At 41.4% G+C, this 17,782-nt stretch overlaps 1 protein-coding gene across 1 annotated transcript in view; it reads right to left on the bottom strand.

Moving 5' to 3' along the window:
- MCC (MCC regulator of Wnt signaling pathway) overlaps nt 1–15,225 on the bottom strand; it is a 211,745-nt gene extending 196,520 nt beyond the window's left edge. The window contains exon 1 of the mRNA XM_086479759.1: nt 15,089–15,225. Coding sequence (XP_086335885.1) covers nt 15,089–15,225 — 137 coding nt within the window. The remainder of the gene's footprint in view (nt 1–15,088) is intronic.
- Nucleotides 15,226–17,782: the final 2,557 nt, after the last annotated feature.

The following is a 17,782-nucleotide window of genomic DNA, read 5'->3' as shown; positions in this document are numbered from 1 at the left end:
GCTTTTCTGAAGAACTAATTTCCAGAACTAGCAATGGCCACAAGAAAGAAACATCTGTTCCTCTAATCCCTTTACACTCAGAAATATAAGATTTCATTACCTTTATCACAATCTCAACAGCTATCAGTTTCCACAGACCATTTCATGTACAAATACTTTAACAGGTATTTTTTGATTCTCCAATTCCCTCAATTATTACTAATTTTGATGGTTTAACAACACAGAAGCTATTACTATCTCAGGTGCAGATCACCCTGAAAACACTCATTCAGCATTTTCATGTTATCTTTAAAGGAAGAGGTAAAGCAAGACTAAAGTTACAGCTTCTAAAGTAATAATCAGGACACTTCAGACCTGCTGGAATTTTCCACCTAACTTCCACCCCAAAAAAAGGACAAAGAATGAAGAAATACAAACTTACTGCAACAATACATCTGCCTGTCAGCTGCTGTTAGGGAAGAAGACCCTCAGTTCTACTCTCAGTTTAATGAAGCACATTCATTCTCATCACTACTATTCATACCTAAAAAGACTGATAAATTGATGTGTAAGCAACTAATTTCTTACATGTACATTTGGAATAGTCAATACATTGTTTAACAAAATGAATTTTGTTTTGAAAGTATTCTTTTTGGTTTTACTCCCTAGTATTAGAATGCCTAGTAGTATTAATCTACACTTAAAAACCACTTTTTAAATGAATGTAAAGTTATGCAGTAACACCCATATTGTTCAGTTTTTATGTAAAGTTCCATTTCCTTTTTACTGTCACAACAGTCTCTCTTTTCTGTGTACCAAATACATTGTCAGGACAAGGCAAAAGTTGTAAAGGAGACATTTGCAACTGAGCTGATCGCAAGTCATGAATAATTTGAGGCAGGATGGGATGAAGAATAGGCACATTAGCTAGACACACTTGCTAAAATGCTGAGCAGCAATATTGTTGATATTAGGATTTGGAAATTCATACTGAGACTTCAGCTCTAACATCTCATTGCAATCAGGGAGTTCATGCAGATGTTTTTTCACGCTACATGAAAACTTTGGAAGACATGAGAGCATTGGTTGACATTTGCTAGTTATAGGATTTTTTTTTCCTATTTTTTCCTTCAAATATGAAGGAATGAAAGTAAAAGGTAAACACAAAGTTGAAAGTAAATGGGGAGAAAAAAAAATTAAAAAAATCACTAAAACAGACCACAGTCCCACAAGGAGGTATTTATTCCAAAACCACTGAGTTCTGCATATTCGCAGTCCATACTGCACTATATAGGGTCTTGCACATTTGCTTAATTATCCTACATGCACAAGAGACAAATTGCAAAACTCAGCAAATAACCTCTTGAACAGTGGAAGACAAGCAATGAAGTCTAGCAGTGGATAAAACACATCTGACTCAAAAGAAAAAAACAAAAACAAAAAAAAACAAGACAAGTGCTGCAAAAGTAAACAAGGTGGCCATGTTCACAGGGAGAAATTAGCCTGTATAAGGAAGGAGAGAGAACAGAGGAGCGTAGCACTGATCACATCATGCCAGCACTTTTAAAGTACAGAAATTATGAACCTCTGCACTAGGAGCACAATATTGCTTCAAACTGTTCTAAAAAACCCCTACTTCTACGTTCTCAAACATGATCTATTCTCGCAGCATGGCATAGTAAAAAGAACCAGGGCACACAGCTGCTGTTATGAGTTCAAGGGCAAGTAAGAATCAGAGGAGCTTCAAGAGGAGACATAACAGCTTGGAGTGAAGGAAGCTGGTAGGAGCCTGTTTTGGGAAACCGAATGAAAAGGTGAAGGAAAAGCAAGGAGACTTTAGTGATGTTTTAAACCCAAAGAGGAGTAGTGCAGAACTCTATTCTCAGAATTGTATCGGTCAACCAAATGAGCCTTACACTACTAAAATGTCACCCCACAGAAATACAGCACATAATAAGACCATGGAAATGACTACAAGGAAAATTATCCAACATTGTACCGAAACACAGGAAAAAATAAACCCGTCTTATCACTGTCTAAGCTGTTTTTAAGGCTGCCACAACCTCTGCTGGTGATCTGTCATAGTGCTTCACTGTTCTCTGCTGCAAGTTTCCTAATTTAAATCTGCAGCTGCAATTCAGAACATTACTTCAGAAAAGAAGTTAACAGTTTGTTTTCTGCAACCACAGTTGATAAGAAAAATAGTTATTACATATTTAAAGCCCATCATCAGATGTCCCACCTTCTTTTGAGTAAAGAAGTCCAATTTCTGCATCTCTGATTAGCTTCAGTAAGCTGCTCTTGTCTCTCTCCAACTGACCCACCAACCTGATGGTCAATGGCATGAGAACCTAGACATCAGCTTAATGCATACACTGAAAAGAGTAGGAAAGTGGAAAGCAGAAGTCCTGTCTTATAGTAGCATGATACTGTTAATGTGAGTTTAAGTTGAGACCTACTATAAATCTCAGAGGATTTTCTTCAATCACATGTCCTGTATTTTTACCATCAAACATGTTATCATGTAGTTATCCCTACTTTATCTCATTTGATTGAGATACAGACTTGACAAAGTGCACCCTCAGCAAGTTTGCTGAGGATACAAAACTGGAAGGAGTGGCTGACACACCAGAAGGCTATGCTGCCATTCAGTGAGACCTGGACAGGCTGGAGAGCTGGGCAGAGAGGAACCTAATGAGGTTCAACAAGGGTGAGTGTAGGGTCCTGCACCTGGGGAGGAATAACCCCATGCACTAGTACAGGTTGGGGGTCAACCTGCTGGAGAGCAGCTCTGCAGAGAAGGACCTGAGAGTCCTGGTGGACAGAAAGGACCATGAGCCAGTGACGTGCCCTTGTGGCCAAAAAGGCCAATCGTATCCTGGGATGCACGAAGAAGACTGTGGCCAGCAGGTCAAGGGAGGTTATTCTCCCCCTCTATTCTGCCCTGGTGAGGCCACATCTGGAGTGCTGTGTCCAGTTCTGGGCTCATCAGTTCAAAAGGTACAAGGAACTACTGGAGAGAGTCGAGCAGAGGGCTACTATGATGGTTAGGGGACTGGAGCATCTCTCCTGCAAGGAAAGGCTGAGAGACCTGGGACACTTTAGCCTGGAGAAGAGAAGACTGAGAGAGGACCTTACCAACACTTATAAATATCTAAAGGGTGGGTGTCAAGAGGATGGTGCCCAGTGACAGGACAAGGGGCAATGGGCACAAACTGGAGCACAGGAAGTTCTGCCTCAACATGAGGAAAAACTTCTTTACCCTGAGGGCGACAGAGCACTGGGACAGGCTGCCCAGAGAGGTTGTGGAGTCTGCTTACCTGGAGATATTCAAAACCCACCTGTACACGATCCTATGCGACCTGCTCTAGGTGAACCTGCTTTAGCAAGGTGGCTGGACTAGATGACCTTCAGAGGTCCCTTCCAACCCCTGCCATTCTGGGATTCTGTCCTTTTTGCAAGCCTTATCTTCAATTTATTAACACCAATTTTGACTCCGGTCTTAACCCCCAGCATGTCTCCAATCTTCTTTAGCTTGGTGTCATCTCAAATTTAAGAAAGCTTACTCAGTATAATGTATCCAGATCATTAATCCCTAATAGCACTGATTTGGCCCAGGCCATCCTTCCAATTTCAATCTGATAAAGTCTTTGATTTGCAAAACAAACTATTAAGTGTAGCTTAAAAAAAAACCAAACCAAACTCTTTCCCTCACTCTGGTTCTCTGGCTTGCCTGCAAGCATCATAAAACATCAAAAGCCTTAATAAAGACAAGACAGAAGGCATCTGTGTTTCACTTCCACCACTAGCTGCTCTTGCTGGACTTGAGAAAGATCAAATGGGTTTGACACAACTTTTTCTTAACAAATCCATATTCAGCCAGCTATAGGCTGTCTGGAGACTGATCCCCATCTCATCACAATTTTAAAGAAAAGCAGCATATTTTATCTTTCCCCATTACCTGTTACTTCTATCTTTTGGAAGATCTCAGGAAAAAAAAACCTGCAAAATAGTTCTGAGGCTGTCTTTAAGAATCTTATATCAAGATTTTCAAGTACAACTAATTGAAGCAAATCCAAGTACTCTCTGACTTCTTTCTTCCCCCTTGCTTCCAAGGTATTTGTTACCAGTCCTATTTGCAGGATCCATGTCATTGTATTTTATATTTTCAGTGTCGGAAGCAAAAAAAGTGAAAAGATCTCATGCCTCTCAGCATCAGCCATCAACAGCTCACTGGCTCCCTCTTTTGGGTCCCCTTCCTCTGGTCTTCCTGTTAGTGTTTCCACACCCTGGGATAATTTTTTGTTACACTTAAAACTCCTTGCTAGTTTAATTTTCTGCTTTGTATGTTCCAGTGCCTCCTTTGTCAGTTCACAATTAACCTGAAACCTGATTCGGTTCCACTATGCTGAGCAGCAGCAGGAAAAAGACAGGGTTAACATTCAATCAGCCACAAAACCCTGTATGTTCTATTCATAATTCTACCAGCTAAGCTTTTAATTCACAGCTCTATCCTGGCTTGGCTACTTCTAGCACTACTATTCCAGGCACGCAGCCTACACCACCACTCCTTCTTCTGGGAAAGCAAGGGGAAGTTTCCTTCAACAGTCAATACTTCCCACCACCGTATGCATCTCTCTCCCCCATTTCGCACTAGATACGGACAAGACTGCCAGTCTGTCACAGGAACTTTCAGAATAGAAATGTGTGTTCTATAGATGGCACAACAAACGCACATTCTGCTCATTAGAAATAACTTAAATGGTGTACTCTGAACATCTACTTCGAACTGCTAACCCAAACTGCATCTCACGACCTGTGAGAACAATGTGTCCATTTTTGGCTAAGCCTGTCATCTCTGGAGACAGAACTGCTGCGGGCAAACAAAGGTCCATTTATCAACAGAGAAGCAGAGCTTGTCAATAGAATCTCTGCCATCCTATGCTTTCCTTTGTGCTGCTTAGTAGTTTCAAATTTTGCAACACACAGTATCAATTCAATCTACAGACTCTACCACTACTTCTACCAGAAGTAGTCTGGTCTTTGTCACCTAACTTACCCTTAAAAAATTACATAAGGGATTTCATTGAATAACTGCTAATGCTACATAAATACTGTTTTGTTCTATTAAATATAAGAAAGCACTGTTGCAGAAAATCTCTCAGAAGAAAGGAGACATTCAATGTGCTGATAACAATCATTACAGCTCATTACAGCTATGTTAATTAACAAACAAGGTCATGCACGTGAACAGTCACCACGCTAGGATGAATTCCACATATGTACTATTTATTCTAAAACATGCATGTGAACATTCACAGTAAAAATAAGGTGGATTTGAAAAGCCATATATCCACAGAATAACTATTTTTCTCCAGATGCAATCTGAAGACCATCCTTTGGACAACGCACAATCAGGCACAAAACTAGCCTTGTTAATCTCTTTCATTTACCAGCTGAGATACCAAAAGTCTAAATAAAACCTCTGCTGCAGTTTTGTACCTCTTAAAACAATGCCATTTTTATGGTCACGAACTAACTTTTAGAGATGTTTCTTAGTTCAAAGCATTTGGAGTGAACCATGTTTAAAAATCAGGCAGGCATAACCAGAGGGATCACAACTGAACACCAAGCTCAAGTTTCTTACCCTTGTTTTGCGCCAATGCTAAAAGTCACACAGTCATATAACGAGCCAGAACCGTGAACTGACCATGCTGGAAAGAAATACTTCTTACTGAGCCAGTTTTCAGCCAGGGCAGTTCTTTGATGGAACAAATTCTACTGCTCGCTCTAGACAGCGAAACTTCAGGATTGCGCGCAGTGGAACAACTCATTTGCAGCATAGGATGATTTTGAAAAAACACAAAACTTCCAGTTACTTCTCCCAGTTCATTTTGTAAGGAGCACTGGCACTAAGCTTACGGCTGTATATCTGCAAGAAAGGCCAGGAAACCAAGCATCTTGTGAGGCTCCCTGCTTCCCATCAAAACATGCATGACCTGTTGCTCCAATCAATTTCAGATGCTAACTACCCTACCCCAGCAACCTAAGACAAAGAATTTTTAAATTGTTTTAGAATCCATCCGCAATGGCCAGCAAAATACTTGCATGTGGCATCCCCAAACTGGACAAACAATGGGAGACAGAGAAATACAAGGAGTTAAACATCTACTGGCAGAACTCTTCTTTCAGCCAAGTGCCTCCCAAAACAGTCAACCCATCCATTAATTTCAAACTATAGGTTTTGGCAAATTAATTCTGAAAACGTCTAGAAAGTTTCTCCTTCGAAACATGAGCTAACTAACAGTGATTAAGGAGGATGATAGCATTCTTGGCTGCCATAAGCAGGAGAAGATGCAATCACACATGAATGAGACAAATTCAAATATTTACTGTAGTCCCAGTCATACTACTAGAACAGCCACCAGAAGTTTCTGTGTTCTAAACCTAGAGCTATGGATTTGCTGGAAAGGCCAGGTACCAAAGCATCCTGTGAGGTCCCCTGCTTCCCATGACCCTTGAAGGAGAGTAATAGAATAGATCAGTGAAGTTATAATCTTTCAAAATTGCCACCAAGAAACCCAAGAAAACACAAGGCAAAAAAAATCCCAGTTTAACAATTTTTTTTTTTTCCCCTCCAGGGCCACAAAAAGGAAATGATTGACTTTAAAGGCACATTCAATTACCTTACAATAATAACCCAAATAACACTGTATTGACAACAACATAATTAAAAATTAATAAGATTCAATAAAAGTTAATAAGGATAAGAAACAACTTCAGCACTTACAAGTTAACTAGATAGTAGCTTTCAAAGGGATCAAAAAGTTTGATAATTGTATTCCCAAGTGATCACTGCTCAGTTTTTCCACATTACAATCTACCCAGACATCAAGCTCCTGAGAAAAAGAATACAGTAACACCATGTAACAACAAACCCGAGATATATACTTAAGTCACTTTTCCCAGATTACTAATGCCAATAAAGAAAGAAAAATGCAATAACCTCTATAAAACATATCAACTAACTTTAGTAACTTTAAAACATTAATAGCTCCAGCTAAAATGCTGTATTATACCACTTCACGTGTCTGATATTTACATAAGAACTGGACAGCTAACTACTTAAAAAATATGAAAGGTTTAGAAAATTCAAGTTTGAATATACTCCTCTGACTGTGTATTAATTGTAACAAATATAGACTTTGACATATGTGACCCTTTAATTAATGTGGATCCTTGGTACGCTTTCTAGACACAACATTTAACAAAGGCATACTTTTTTCTTCATCTTAAACTAAGTATGCAGAGTGTCTGGCTTTTTGTCTGTATCTGTCCATCTGTATTCCCCCAGAACTTACTCCTTTTTTGGTTATGATGCTCTGAGAGGACCAGTGGAGGCCAAAGTCAGCCTAAAACCCCATACTATTCTATACAATTGTGGAACCATTGACTAAGGCAAGTTGCAAGAGAAACAGAGAAACCAGACTACAATCATGTAAAAAACAGCACAGTGCTTCCAGTCACCATCTTATTTGGCATGCAGTAAGTATTGTGCTGTATCCATATAAAAGCACTCCTTCAGTTACATGGATCACAGACTCTGTGACAGCTTCCTAATGGAGATGGATGAAAAATAAAATTAATTCTAGGAACAGAATCTGGGACCTGAAATTGTTTTCAAGACACTCAAAAACTAGTGCAAGGACAAAGTCCATTTTACCAAGGTTCAGGTATTTTTTGCTGGAATTCATAAAACTGAGTTGCAGGAAGCTTTCAGACAGTTAAAGAAAGCACAGAGCGAATAGTCCAGATCTCAAGTGAGAATAAAATCTTGTACCAGGGTCTAACAACTTTTCCAACTAAACGATAAGAACAGCCCAGCAATATGAAGAGCCAGACTGAATGCAAGGACCAAGCAAAGCCTCGTCCCTGTCTTGGTGACATTTTGCAGACTGCTTCTAAATGATGATCCCTTGTTAGGCAGCTGGATTGAGGGCAGACTTAGGACTGTACGTTACTGGGACCAAACTGCTTTTGAAATTTGAAACCCCAGTACCTGCAAAACTAGCAGAATAATATTACTTCTTTCACAAGTTTTCAAAAGCAGTTTTTTATTTCCACCTGTCCTGTTACAGAGCTGATCTTTTTTAAACCTCTTTCTTGTAGTATATATGGCATTACCATTTCTTAGTCTGCTGACATCTGAGCAGTCACAGCAGCTTTTACTTACACATTTTGTTCTTGACGCTGCTTCCAACCAGCACAGAATAGTCTGCAGGGACTAGAAAGCATCTACATGCAGAATATTAACTCATGCCCAAGTTAAATTTTCAGAGATCCTGGCTGAACATATTTGCTTGGGGTCATAAATAATCATCTTATTAGTAAACCCCACGTTTTACCACCATGAGGCTGCAGAACTGTATGTACAGTATGTAAAACTTTATGCTCTCAACAACAAAAGAGGTTGGTAAAATCTTCGACAAACCTGCCTGCATATGTTTGTACATTTACAGAGTTTAGCATAATTTTAGAGGCAACTACCAAGTTAGAACAGTCTCCAGGAAGCTACTAGTGTATATATGAACCAAAGGACAGAAAAGCTTCTTGTATATTTGCAAAGAATATATATTTGGCTTATTTCAGAAAAGGTATCATTTTAACACCACACTCCTAAGTCCACATTATTACACCCATATAAGTGCCTCTGCTTACCGTTCCCACAGTTGTCCTGATACTATTTATGAAAGGAAAACAATTTAATCACAGCAGAGCATAACCAGAAGTTAAAGAAAGAAAACACAGTGACAGGAAGAGCCTGCTCATGTTTTTTTCCTGTTTTCTTGTGGCTACCACTGTCAAAATTGCTTTGGTAAGTACAGCCTTTGAGAAAAAAGGACTGCTTCTCTTGTCAACAGAGTTATTTGCACTCTGCCTGACAATTCTCACAAATACTGGGAAATTAATAATGGCTAAACACAGAAATACACAACAGAAATGAGGAGTCTGAGAAGCTCATGGCCATGCAGTGGATATATTCTTTACATGGTTGAAGACCTTGATACAGAACAGTCAGTTCCCTTGGGAACAATGAATGTTTCGCCTCAATATTGACACAGAGCACCTCTGCACACTGGAGAGTAGGTGAAGATACAGGCTAGCAATCACACAAGCCCGAACCTGTTTTTTTTTAATTCTAGCAGAAGTGTAACAGATACCCTATTGATGAATTTGGAACTCTGTATCTATCCATTTAGTTCTCAATAAATATTTATGTTAAATACTATGCACTTGTTTCATTTACTTACTTTATTTACAGGACCTTTCACAAATTCACCACAATTTATCCCACATCAGTAGCTTCTTTGTGTTTTCTTCCCCTCTTATAACAGTGTACAGTGCAGTTCCGAGATGATCATTCATCTTCCATGACATTCAGATCACTACCTCCAATTTATTAATGAATTTTAAAACATGTGATGCTTGGACAAGATCTCTCACAATGCTTTGTATGAATCTGATTCATGATTTCATATGGAGCCATTGCCTAAAGTATACTGTAGCCCTACCAAACAGCTGCAAGGAGAAGTCAGATTACAGTCTTAGGATTCACTCCAAACACTTTGCAATAATTACCTATTTTTAAAGGGGAGAGCAAAAAAAAGGAATAACAGAAAATTGTTCCAGGGAAATAGTAAGTCTTATACTACTTCTTAAACATAGAAATCATGGACACTTTTGTCATTTCATAATTCTGTTTCATATATGCTCTCTCCTGAAGACCAATCAAGTCAAACTGAAAAGGACAAAGTCTGTGCTCCTATACTACAATTGATTATAAGTCTGGCCCACATTCAGGCAATAAAGAGGTGTAAAATATGAGATATTTTATATAAGGACCATGTTTTAAATAACTAATGGATTACTTTTATTCCAAAATTCTCCAGTGATAAGGCCACTCTCTACCCGTTTACTTCAGAAGACTCCAAAGCAGTCACTTTGTAAGTCTGGGCACTTACTTTTGTCAGAAGTACTTATTTTACTTACAGAAAATTAAAAAAACCCAAACAACCCCACAAGAAATCTGTTAATGGATCTAGTTCAACCAAGTTAATAAACCGATTTACATGATCACTAGTTTGCAACAAATACTTTCACACTTTCTTTCATGGCTACAAAACCCCATCTTATTTAATTATAGACATCAAAGCGTAACTGGATGTCGGCTTGCATTACTAACCCACTATGACACAGCATACCTATTTTGCGTCTTATATACCCTATATAACAAGAGCACAACAGCCAAGGCAGTAACTTGGCTAGTCAAGACAACTCACATTGGTTTTGTTCCTTTGATTTAATCGGTCCTTTTGTGCTTCAAAAGGTATCTCTTGAAATGTTAAGCACCAAAGTACAAGCACATTAGCAAAACCAACCATCTAAAAAAAGTTTAATGGTCATGGCTGTAGCGGAGAGTAACAGAGAGCACAGAAGCATCAATCTCTTCCCTTTAAAACACAGAGTAGATACATACTTCATTTTCCTTTTTTTCCCCTCTCTAATAGCATGAGGCCATGTGATGCAGAACACTGAGGAGGGGTGCCAAAATACACTCGGCAAGAAAGCTGCGAATGGCCTACTACTGCAGCCCATTAAAAAGGGAAGTATCAGCTTGTCCTTGCAAAGGTTTTGAGTTCCCAAAGCTATGTATCACTAAACCCACTCAGATAACAAATCAAATCCAGCAGGTTCCTTTAAACCGCTTCTGCGAACTGCCAGCGGAGGCAGTCTCAGCACGTCCCTTTAACAGGCTGTGTAAGCTCAAAACAAAATCAGTAGCTCTGTGGGTTTTTAAACATCTTACTCTACTTTTACCAGAGATTTTCTGTAAGACATTGTCCCCATGTAAAAAAAAAAAAAAAAAAAAAACAAAAAAACCAACAAAATCTGTGCACACAGAAGAAAATATTTTCAAACAAACTCTAAAAACAGAACTTCATTCCATTATTGCTAGCATGATGACAATTCTCCCCCTAGAATTAAATACTAACTTTACCTTTCTGCTTCATAACCCTAGAAATTACTTAGCCATGCTTAGAAGTTAAAATCAGAAAACTAGCACACTTGTAACTTAATAATGAAATAATTTTTTTCTTCACCAATTATCTGCATAGCTCATAGCTTCATTTTTTTAAGCAAAAGTATTTCCTGAAGATTCAAAGTTACCTAACTTAGACCTCTCAGTGTTAGAACAGAATAATCTGGAAACCCATTTAGTGACTTCTGCAGCAAAGATGAAATTCATTATGTGCCAAATGGGACTCCAGTACAATCCACATACAATAAAGCTACAAGGTAATTAAATTTCTAAAGAAGACATTAATCTATCCTGCCACCTGTAAAAACCCAACATGCTCTCACTTTCCTCACTGACATCAACCAGGGCCACATATGCTGGCCCTAAAAAAAAAAAAAAAAAAAAAAAAGCTGCAGGTATCCTCCCCCATGCACCGACTCTCTGAAGCTGAATATATTTTTAACTGTAACATCAGATTCTGAAGTTTTTCAAAGGAAACAGAATAAAAAGCAAAACAAACTAACGCAATTAGTGTTTTTTTCAGTTAACAGCTTTTTGTTAATGACAACACAATCCAGCTACAGCTGCAAAAATAAAGTTCTGCTGTAAACAGGCTGCCTTTTGCTCCCAGCAAGGCTGATCCAGCTCATCTTAAGTGTTCAGAATCCACTCTTAACCGTAAACTGCTTCGCAGTTGGGATTTTTTTGGTAAAGTTACCTCTCATTGTTGAAATATCAGAAGAATGCCAAGCATTCACAAGATGTTAAAATAATTAAGTAACTATTACTCCTAAAAGAAGCAAAAGCCATTTCAGCAAAAACCAACAAGTTAAATCTTGCATTTTCTTAGTACTTTTGTCTAGCCACATGTTGCAAAATTTCAACATGCACATGTCGAATGCAATGCCCAGAGACACAGGTTTAGCATTTCATACCCCATCATTCAGCTTCTTCTAGATTATAACCACCAATGGTATACCTTTAATTATGCCTTATCATTCTGATATCATCCTAACTATTTAGAGCCTGAAAATTTACCAGTATCTCAGGTGAAAGCCTGAAAATTAATCAGTACTTCAGGACATCCTCCTCCCCTCCATCTGTGCCTTTACTTCCCTGCTATTATTTGAAGAGGTTTGCAGTTTGATGCACAACAAAGCATTTCCACAGCTGAGCCACTATTTCATTAGGAATGCAAATAGCTCTTTTCCCCATGCAATATGAACTAAACAAACATGCATATGAGATGTCTAGCTCTGCTGCAAGAACAAAGATCTTCTCTTCCGTAACAGCTCTGGAATTAGAAAGAAATAAATCTTATAAACAAATTGCTGCATGTGCTACGTAAACAACTGACTGACCAAGCTTCAGCCCCGCAAAGAAAAGGGATACCCATTTTTAAAGGTATGACAACTTATGCTGAGTAACAGCTGCAAAACTGCAAATTTCAACCCCGTTGCATTGAAAACAAGTTCTGAAAAAGGGGTCAAACTAGCAAAAGGCTATAGATCAGTTCTCGTCCATAAGGAAGCAGCCAACTTTACAGTGCTGGCTTCTCTGTCTTCAGCTACTTATACAAATGCCCAGGCATTTATTGCAGTGTTTAGCTGCTGTAAAAGGCACAGTAACATGCATAAGTCAGCTTACCACCTCCACTGGGGCTACAAGGAAGGCACCAAAAAACCTGTTGTCCTCAAGGATGAGTAAACGCAAGTCCAAGGAAGCAAGGCAAGAGGGAACAGGAAAACCAAGCAGAATCAAGACAAACAGTATGCACAGAATGGCAAGATTAAGTTTTCTGTAAAAGCAGATGTAACTTTTTTGTCTTTAATTCATTACATTAAAAAAGAGGCAACTGCCTAAACACTAAGACTGTAAACAACAACAGAACCCTAGTTGTTCGACTTTTCACAAGGACGCTGTGTATCCATGAATCAGAAAGAGCTGTCTGCAAGACTATAGTGGTGCATACCACAAATATATCCAAAAAACACTGGCTGAGTCTGCTCCTGCGTAAGCCATTGCCATAAAATACATCATGAGGGAAACTGAGACACTACACAAAGCAAGGAGCGCATTCCATTTACAAGACTGATTACCCAGGCTAGCTAATGAAGTCAAGAAAAGTAAATGACTCCCTCTCATGTCAAAGATCATTTGTTAAACAGTCATTCACTACTTTCTCACAAATACGGAAATATAAGGGAAGACAGTAATTTATAACACTCTGTTCTCCGATCAAGGTCATACCAATTGTGTCTTGAAGGCACAACACCCTTCTGAAGCAAGGTATTAGCAACCTTCAACAACAGACCTACCATCTTGTGAAGGACTTTCAACTGCTATTCTCTGGGCTTTATTTCCATTTCCTGCTGAAATCCAAAGTCCCTCCTCAGACATGTCCTGGAGTCTTCAAAGTTTTCAACAGTGTGGTTGAAGTGACATTCAGAAACACCCATTTTGAAATACACAGAATACCAATTTGGAACAAAACTTAGGCCATGTAGAAAAGTCAATCAGAAATGTGTCATGGTAGCATCTCTCAACTGTCCATACGAAGCACTAAAACATTAACATTCCCTCAGTAAGGCCTTTAAATTATAAATATACAGAAGTCATTGAGTTTACATTGCAGAAAAGCATCACAGTACAGATCAGCGAGTGTGCTTTGAGGAGGCAGTGAACATACTGAGTTTTCAGACAGCAGAACAACTTCCATGAAGACAGTCAACAAATGGAAAGAAAAGTGATCTTAGCACACCGGTTAGAAAGCATACATTTTCAAAGTTTACATTTCAGAACCACAACTGTCAAAATAATCATTAGACTGGGGGAAAAAAGAGTGTTCGGGAAGCTGTTTAGATAAGAAATACCATGACCCTTAAATTTTATTTTTAAAGTGACTGCCAGCTGTTACAGATTTTCAACAACTTTACAGCTCCAAAGAATTGACAGCGGAGATTGAAGTTTACTTAGCCTCTGCGCAGGGTCATATTCTTAGGTTCAGATTAGATGACAGACTCAGAAATTCCCTCACTCTGACTCAGCTCTCTAGAGGTACTTACTAACTGCACCTAGCATAGGTTTCATTTTGAAAATGTACCACCTCTGGCAAATCTCATCTTTAGTTCAGTATTTTTTGAATTACGGTGTGAGAGCAGAGGACTAGCTCCACAAACACCCTTCCAATAAAACCCAGTCCTGACCAAAACACCCTAACAGTACTTCCAGATATGTGAACATTTCATTATGGCTCATTTCCAACTATCTACTCCAAGTGTACGAGCTCACCACTTACCCCTCAAAATCCATCAGTCTGGGTCACAATCCCAAAACTACCTGGGGACCATTAGAGGAATGTAAACGAGATCGTGTAGCAAGCATATTCATAAAAAACATATTAAAAAAATAAAATCAGACGATCTGGGAGATTTTCTTTTACCATTACCTGTGACCAGCTTTGTTAGTGTCCTTGCAAAAATCACCTGCCTAGTGCACCAGGCGGTAAAACCCAACCAGGTTAGACGCCGTGACCGTCTAGAGCTGGTGGAAGCGCAAGTCCTCCCGCCGGTGTTCCTCCGCCCTCCCCTCCGCTTCCTAAAAGCCCCCCGTGCCGAAGTACACCCACAGCCCTGCTCCCGAACCCCCCGCTCCAGAAGCCCGCGGCCGCCCGGAAGGCGGGGCCGGGGCGCCGGGGGCGGGCGGGCTGGCTGGCTGCCGGCCGCTGCGCTCGCTGAAGGACCGGCGGGGGCTGGTCGCGCCGTGCCGGGGCGGGGGGGCAGCGGGCGGTGCGAAGGTCCGCCCTGGAGCGGCCAGCGGCTGAAGCCGCCGAGAGGCTGCCCCACTGGCGACGCGGAGGGACCGGCCGGGCGGGGGCTGTGCTCCGCGAACTACTCAAACTCGCCGAAAAGTTGAGACGCCGCTTCGCGGACAGCCGGGGCAGCGGGTCGGGGGGAGGAAGGACGGGGGGGAGAAGGACGGGATGGCTCCGTACCAGCGGCGCAAAGAACCTCCTCCCGCTGTCGCTACCTGCTGATGAAGCCATCCCCATCGCCGTCGCAGGTCTGGAAGAGGCGCCTCATCCTCTCCTCCTCACCCGTGCTGGAGGTATCGCTGCCGCTGCTCCCGGCGCTGCTCACCTCCGCTACGGCGGCTGCCGCCATCATGCGCCCAGCTGCTGAGGAGGCGGCGGCGAGACTGCCTCAGGCGCCTGGGATTCCCAGTCCCGCCGCGCCCGCACAGTGCGAGCGGCAGCACAATGCCGGGGCGGGGGCGGGGAGCCCCCCCGCACCACCCGGCCCCGCATCCACCCTCCGCCGGCGCGGCCCCGCCGACTCCAGGCGCGGCCCCGCGGGGGCGGGTGGGTGGGCGCGCCCCGAGGCCGGAGTGGCCTGGCCTGGCTGGGCGCGCTGGAGTCCCTCCTCCCGCCTCGGCGGGGACCCCCCGGGAGCCGCCCTGCCACCGCTGGGCGCCTAGGCTCGGCGGGGGAAGGAGGCGGCGGCGAAAGGTGCCCGCTCCCCCCGGGCGCACGCTGCCGTCCTGCCTCGACCTTGGTCCTTCTTTCCGCGGGCCTCTCTCCCGGTGCCAGAAACTGCGGTGGCACCGTGAGTGAGTGGGCTAGCCAAATCGGGGCTAGCTGCACTCGTAATTGTGGTTACGCGCCCCACTAGAGTCCAGCCACTGAGTGCTGGGCAAACTTTGCTCAGTGTGGTGGTCTGGGGGCCGCTTGTTTTCCTTGCACTGGGCAGGCCCAGCTCCCTGCTTCGGGGGTGGTGTGGCCTCATTTGACTTTGGCTGGCCTGTGGAAGCCAAGCCAACACAAACTGCAACAAACCCCAACATTTTCAGTAGCCCTGTGTTTGCGCATCAGGCTGTTCGATGGGGTATTGAACAGGTGGAAGCACTCTGGGGCACAGACCACCAGGCCCTCTGGATGCATCTAGTTCCTTTCCACTGATCAAATTTTACTTCTAAACTAAGTAATTTGTTTTTCTTCTCCAATAGTTCATCATCAGATAGTGCTCTGAACTTGTTCATGGCTTACACCTCTCTGTCTTTTTCTCTTCTTTGCATTTGGAGAAAAGTAATTTTCTTTGTACTCTTCATGTTGCCAGATGAAAAAAACATTTTAATCTCACGCGTATAGGAGGGCTTCTTTGTTTCCTTTCGTATCCTTGGCACCCTTTTCAACACCTAATTAAGTTTTAATCAGTCTGCTTTTTCTTATTCATGTGAGAAGAACTGATAGACCCGCAGCACCAATGGCAGTATCTTTTATCTCTACTGGAAATACGTATTTTGAAGCAGCCTAAAACTGCATTTGCCAGTTTCTCAGTAGCATTACGTTTCTTACTCCACCATCCTGTGATTAACTAGGTCAGCTAAGTTTTTTCCTAGCCTATTTCTGTATATGGAAAAAAAAATCTTGTTATTAAGGACACGCATTTCTCTCGTACTATCAGATATTATCCTTTTTCTATTATTTCAGTCTTTGAAGACATCCAGTTCTTCCCTCACAACAACTTGATCTTCCTTACTGTTGACAATGGCTCATGAATATGTAAAGTCAGCAAAGTTATCACACCTCTCTTATTGCACAGTCCCTTTCAAGTATAATAACTGATGGCAGTAGTTCTAACTGTTAGTATTTGTTGTTCCTTGATTAAGTAAGTCAAGGCAAAGAATCTCTATGCTGGTTTATTACTAGAACTATTTGCAAGTGCAAGCATGCATATACACTGACTTTCATATTCTCTCAGTCTCTGCAGTTTTCCAAATTAAGTTGCTCACGCTGGTTCTTGCTGGATGACCAGCACACTGGGGTATGAAGCCAACACGCTTCCGTACTCTTTCAAGACAATGAAAGCAGAGAATACTGCAAGTATCTTTCTTTCAGATTGTAGTGTGTAATCTTTGAAGATTTACGTCATGTTCCATCTTTTCACCTACAATGGTCTCTTACTTTTAGCACTGCTTTTTCTCAGTCCTATGCAGGATGTTGCTCCTGTGTGAGATAAGTTGTTCACTGCAGCTGTTTGTTTTACACTGATGACTGGATGAGCTGCGCAGTCATAGGACCATTTTCTTCAGCCAGATCCCATAGACTAGCTGTTTGACACCACACACAAGAATTCTTGCACACATTCTGCAAATATAGCACACTCTTCTTCTTCTTAAGAATCAAAATTCTTAACCCTACAGAGTTCTAAAACAGTGTTTCCTGACAAAGCCACCAATACCAGTGTAGCAAGATGGGATCCAAAACACAGCAATGAGAATCTCCCAAGAATGACCTCCCTCCACCCTGATGCTTACGGTTAGCCAGTTCTTACCTTTTTCTCTGATTTCTTTTTTTAAACTAATCCCCCACATATTCTCTAATCTAGCTAAATTTCTCAGTTGGCACTTTTATCTTTTGTTCTTATCTTACCTGCATGCTTCACACAGTAGCTTTCTTTGCAGATCAGGAATTATCCTTATATGCTATCTGCTCCTTGTTAATGACCTTTCTGAGTTGGTTATTTATACATTGAGTTTTTCCTGCTAGTTTTTCCCCTTCTGAGGGATCAGTTGCAATTAATTTTTGCATCTTCAAGGTAAGTCCCAAGAAAACCTAGTGCAGTAGTTTCTGAATTTTCATACTAAAAAAAAATCGCTTGCACCAGTTCCTCCTAGCTGGTGGGAACAGCTGATATCCTAGCTGTGGTACGGCATGCAAGACAG

The sequence above is a fragment of the Leptosomus discolor genome, chromosome Z (assembly GCF_034619465.1).
Source record: "Leptosomus discolor isolate bLepDis1 chromosome Z, bLepDis1.hap2, whole genome shotgun sequence".
NCBI lineage: Eukaryota > Metazoa > Chordata > Aves > Leptosomiformes > Leptosomidae > Leptosomus > Leptosomus discolor.
This window is presented reverse-complemented; position numbering and strand designations above follow the sequence as displayed.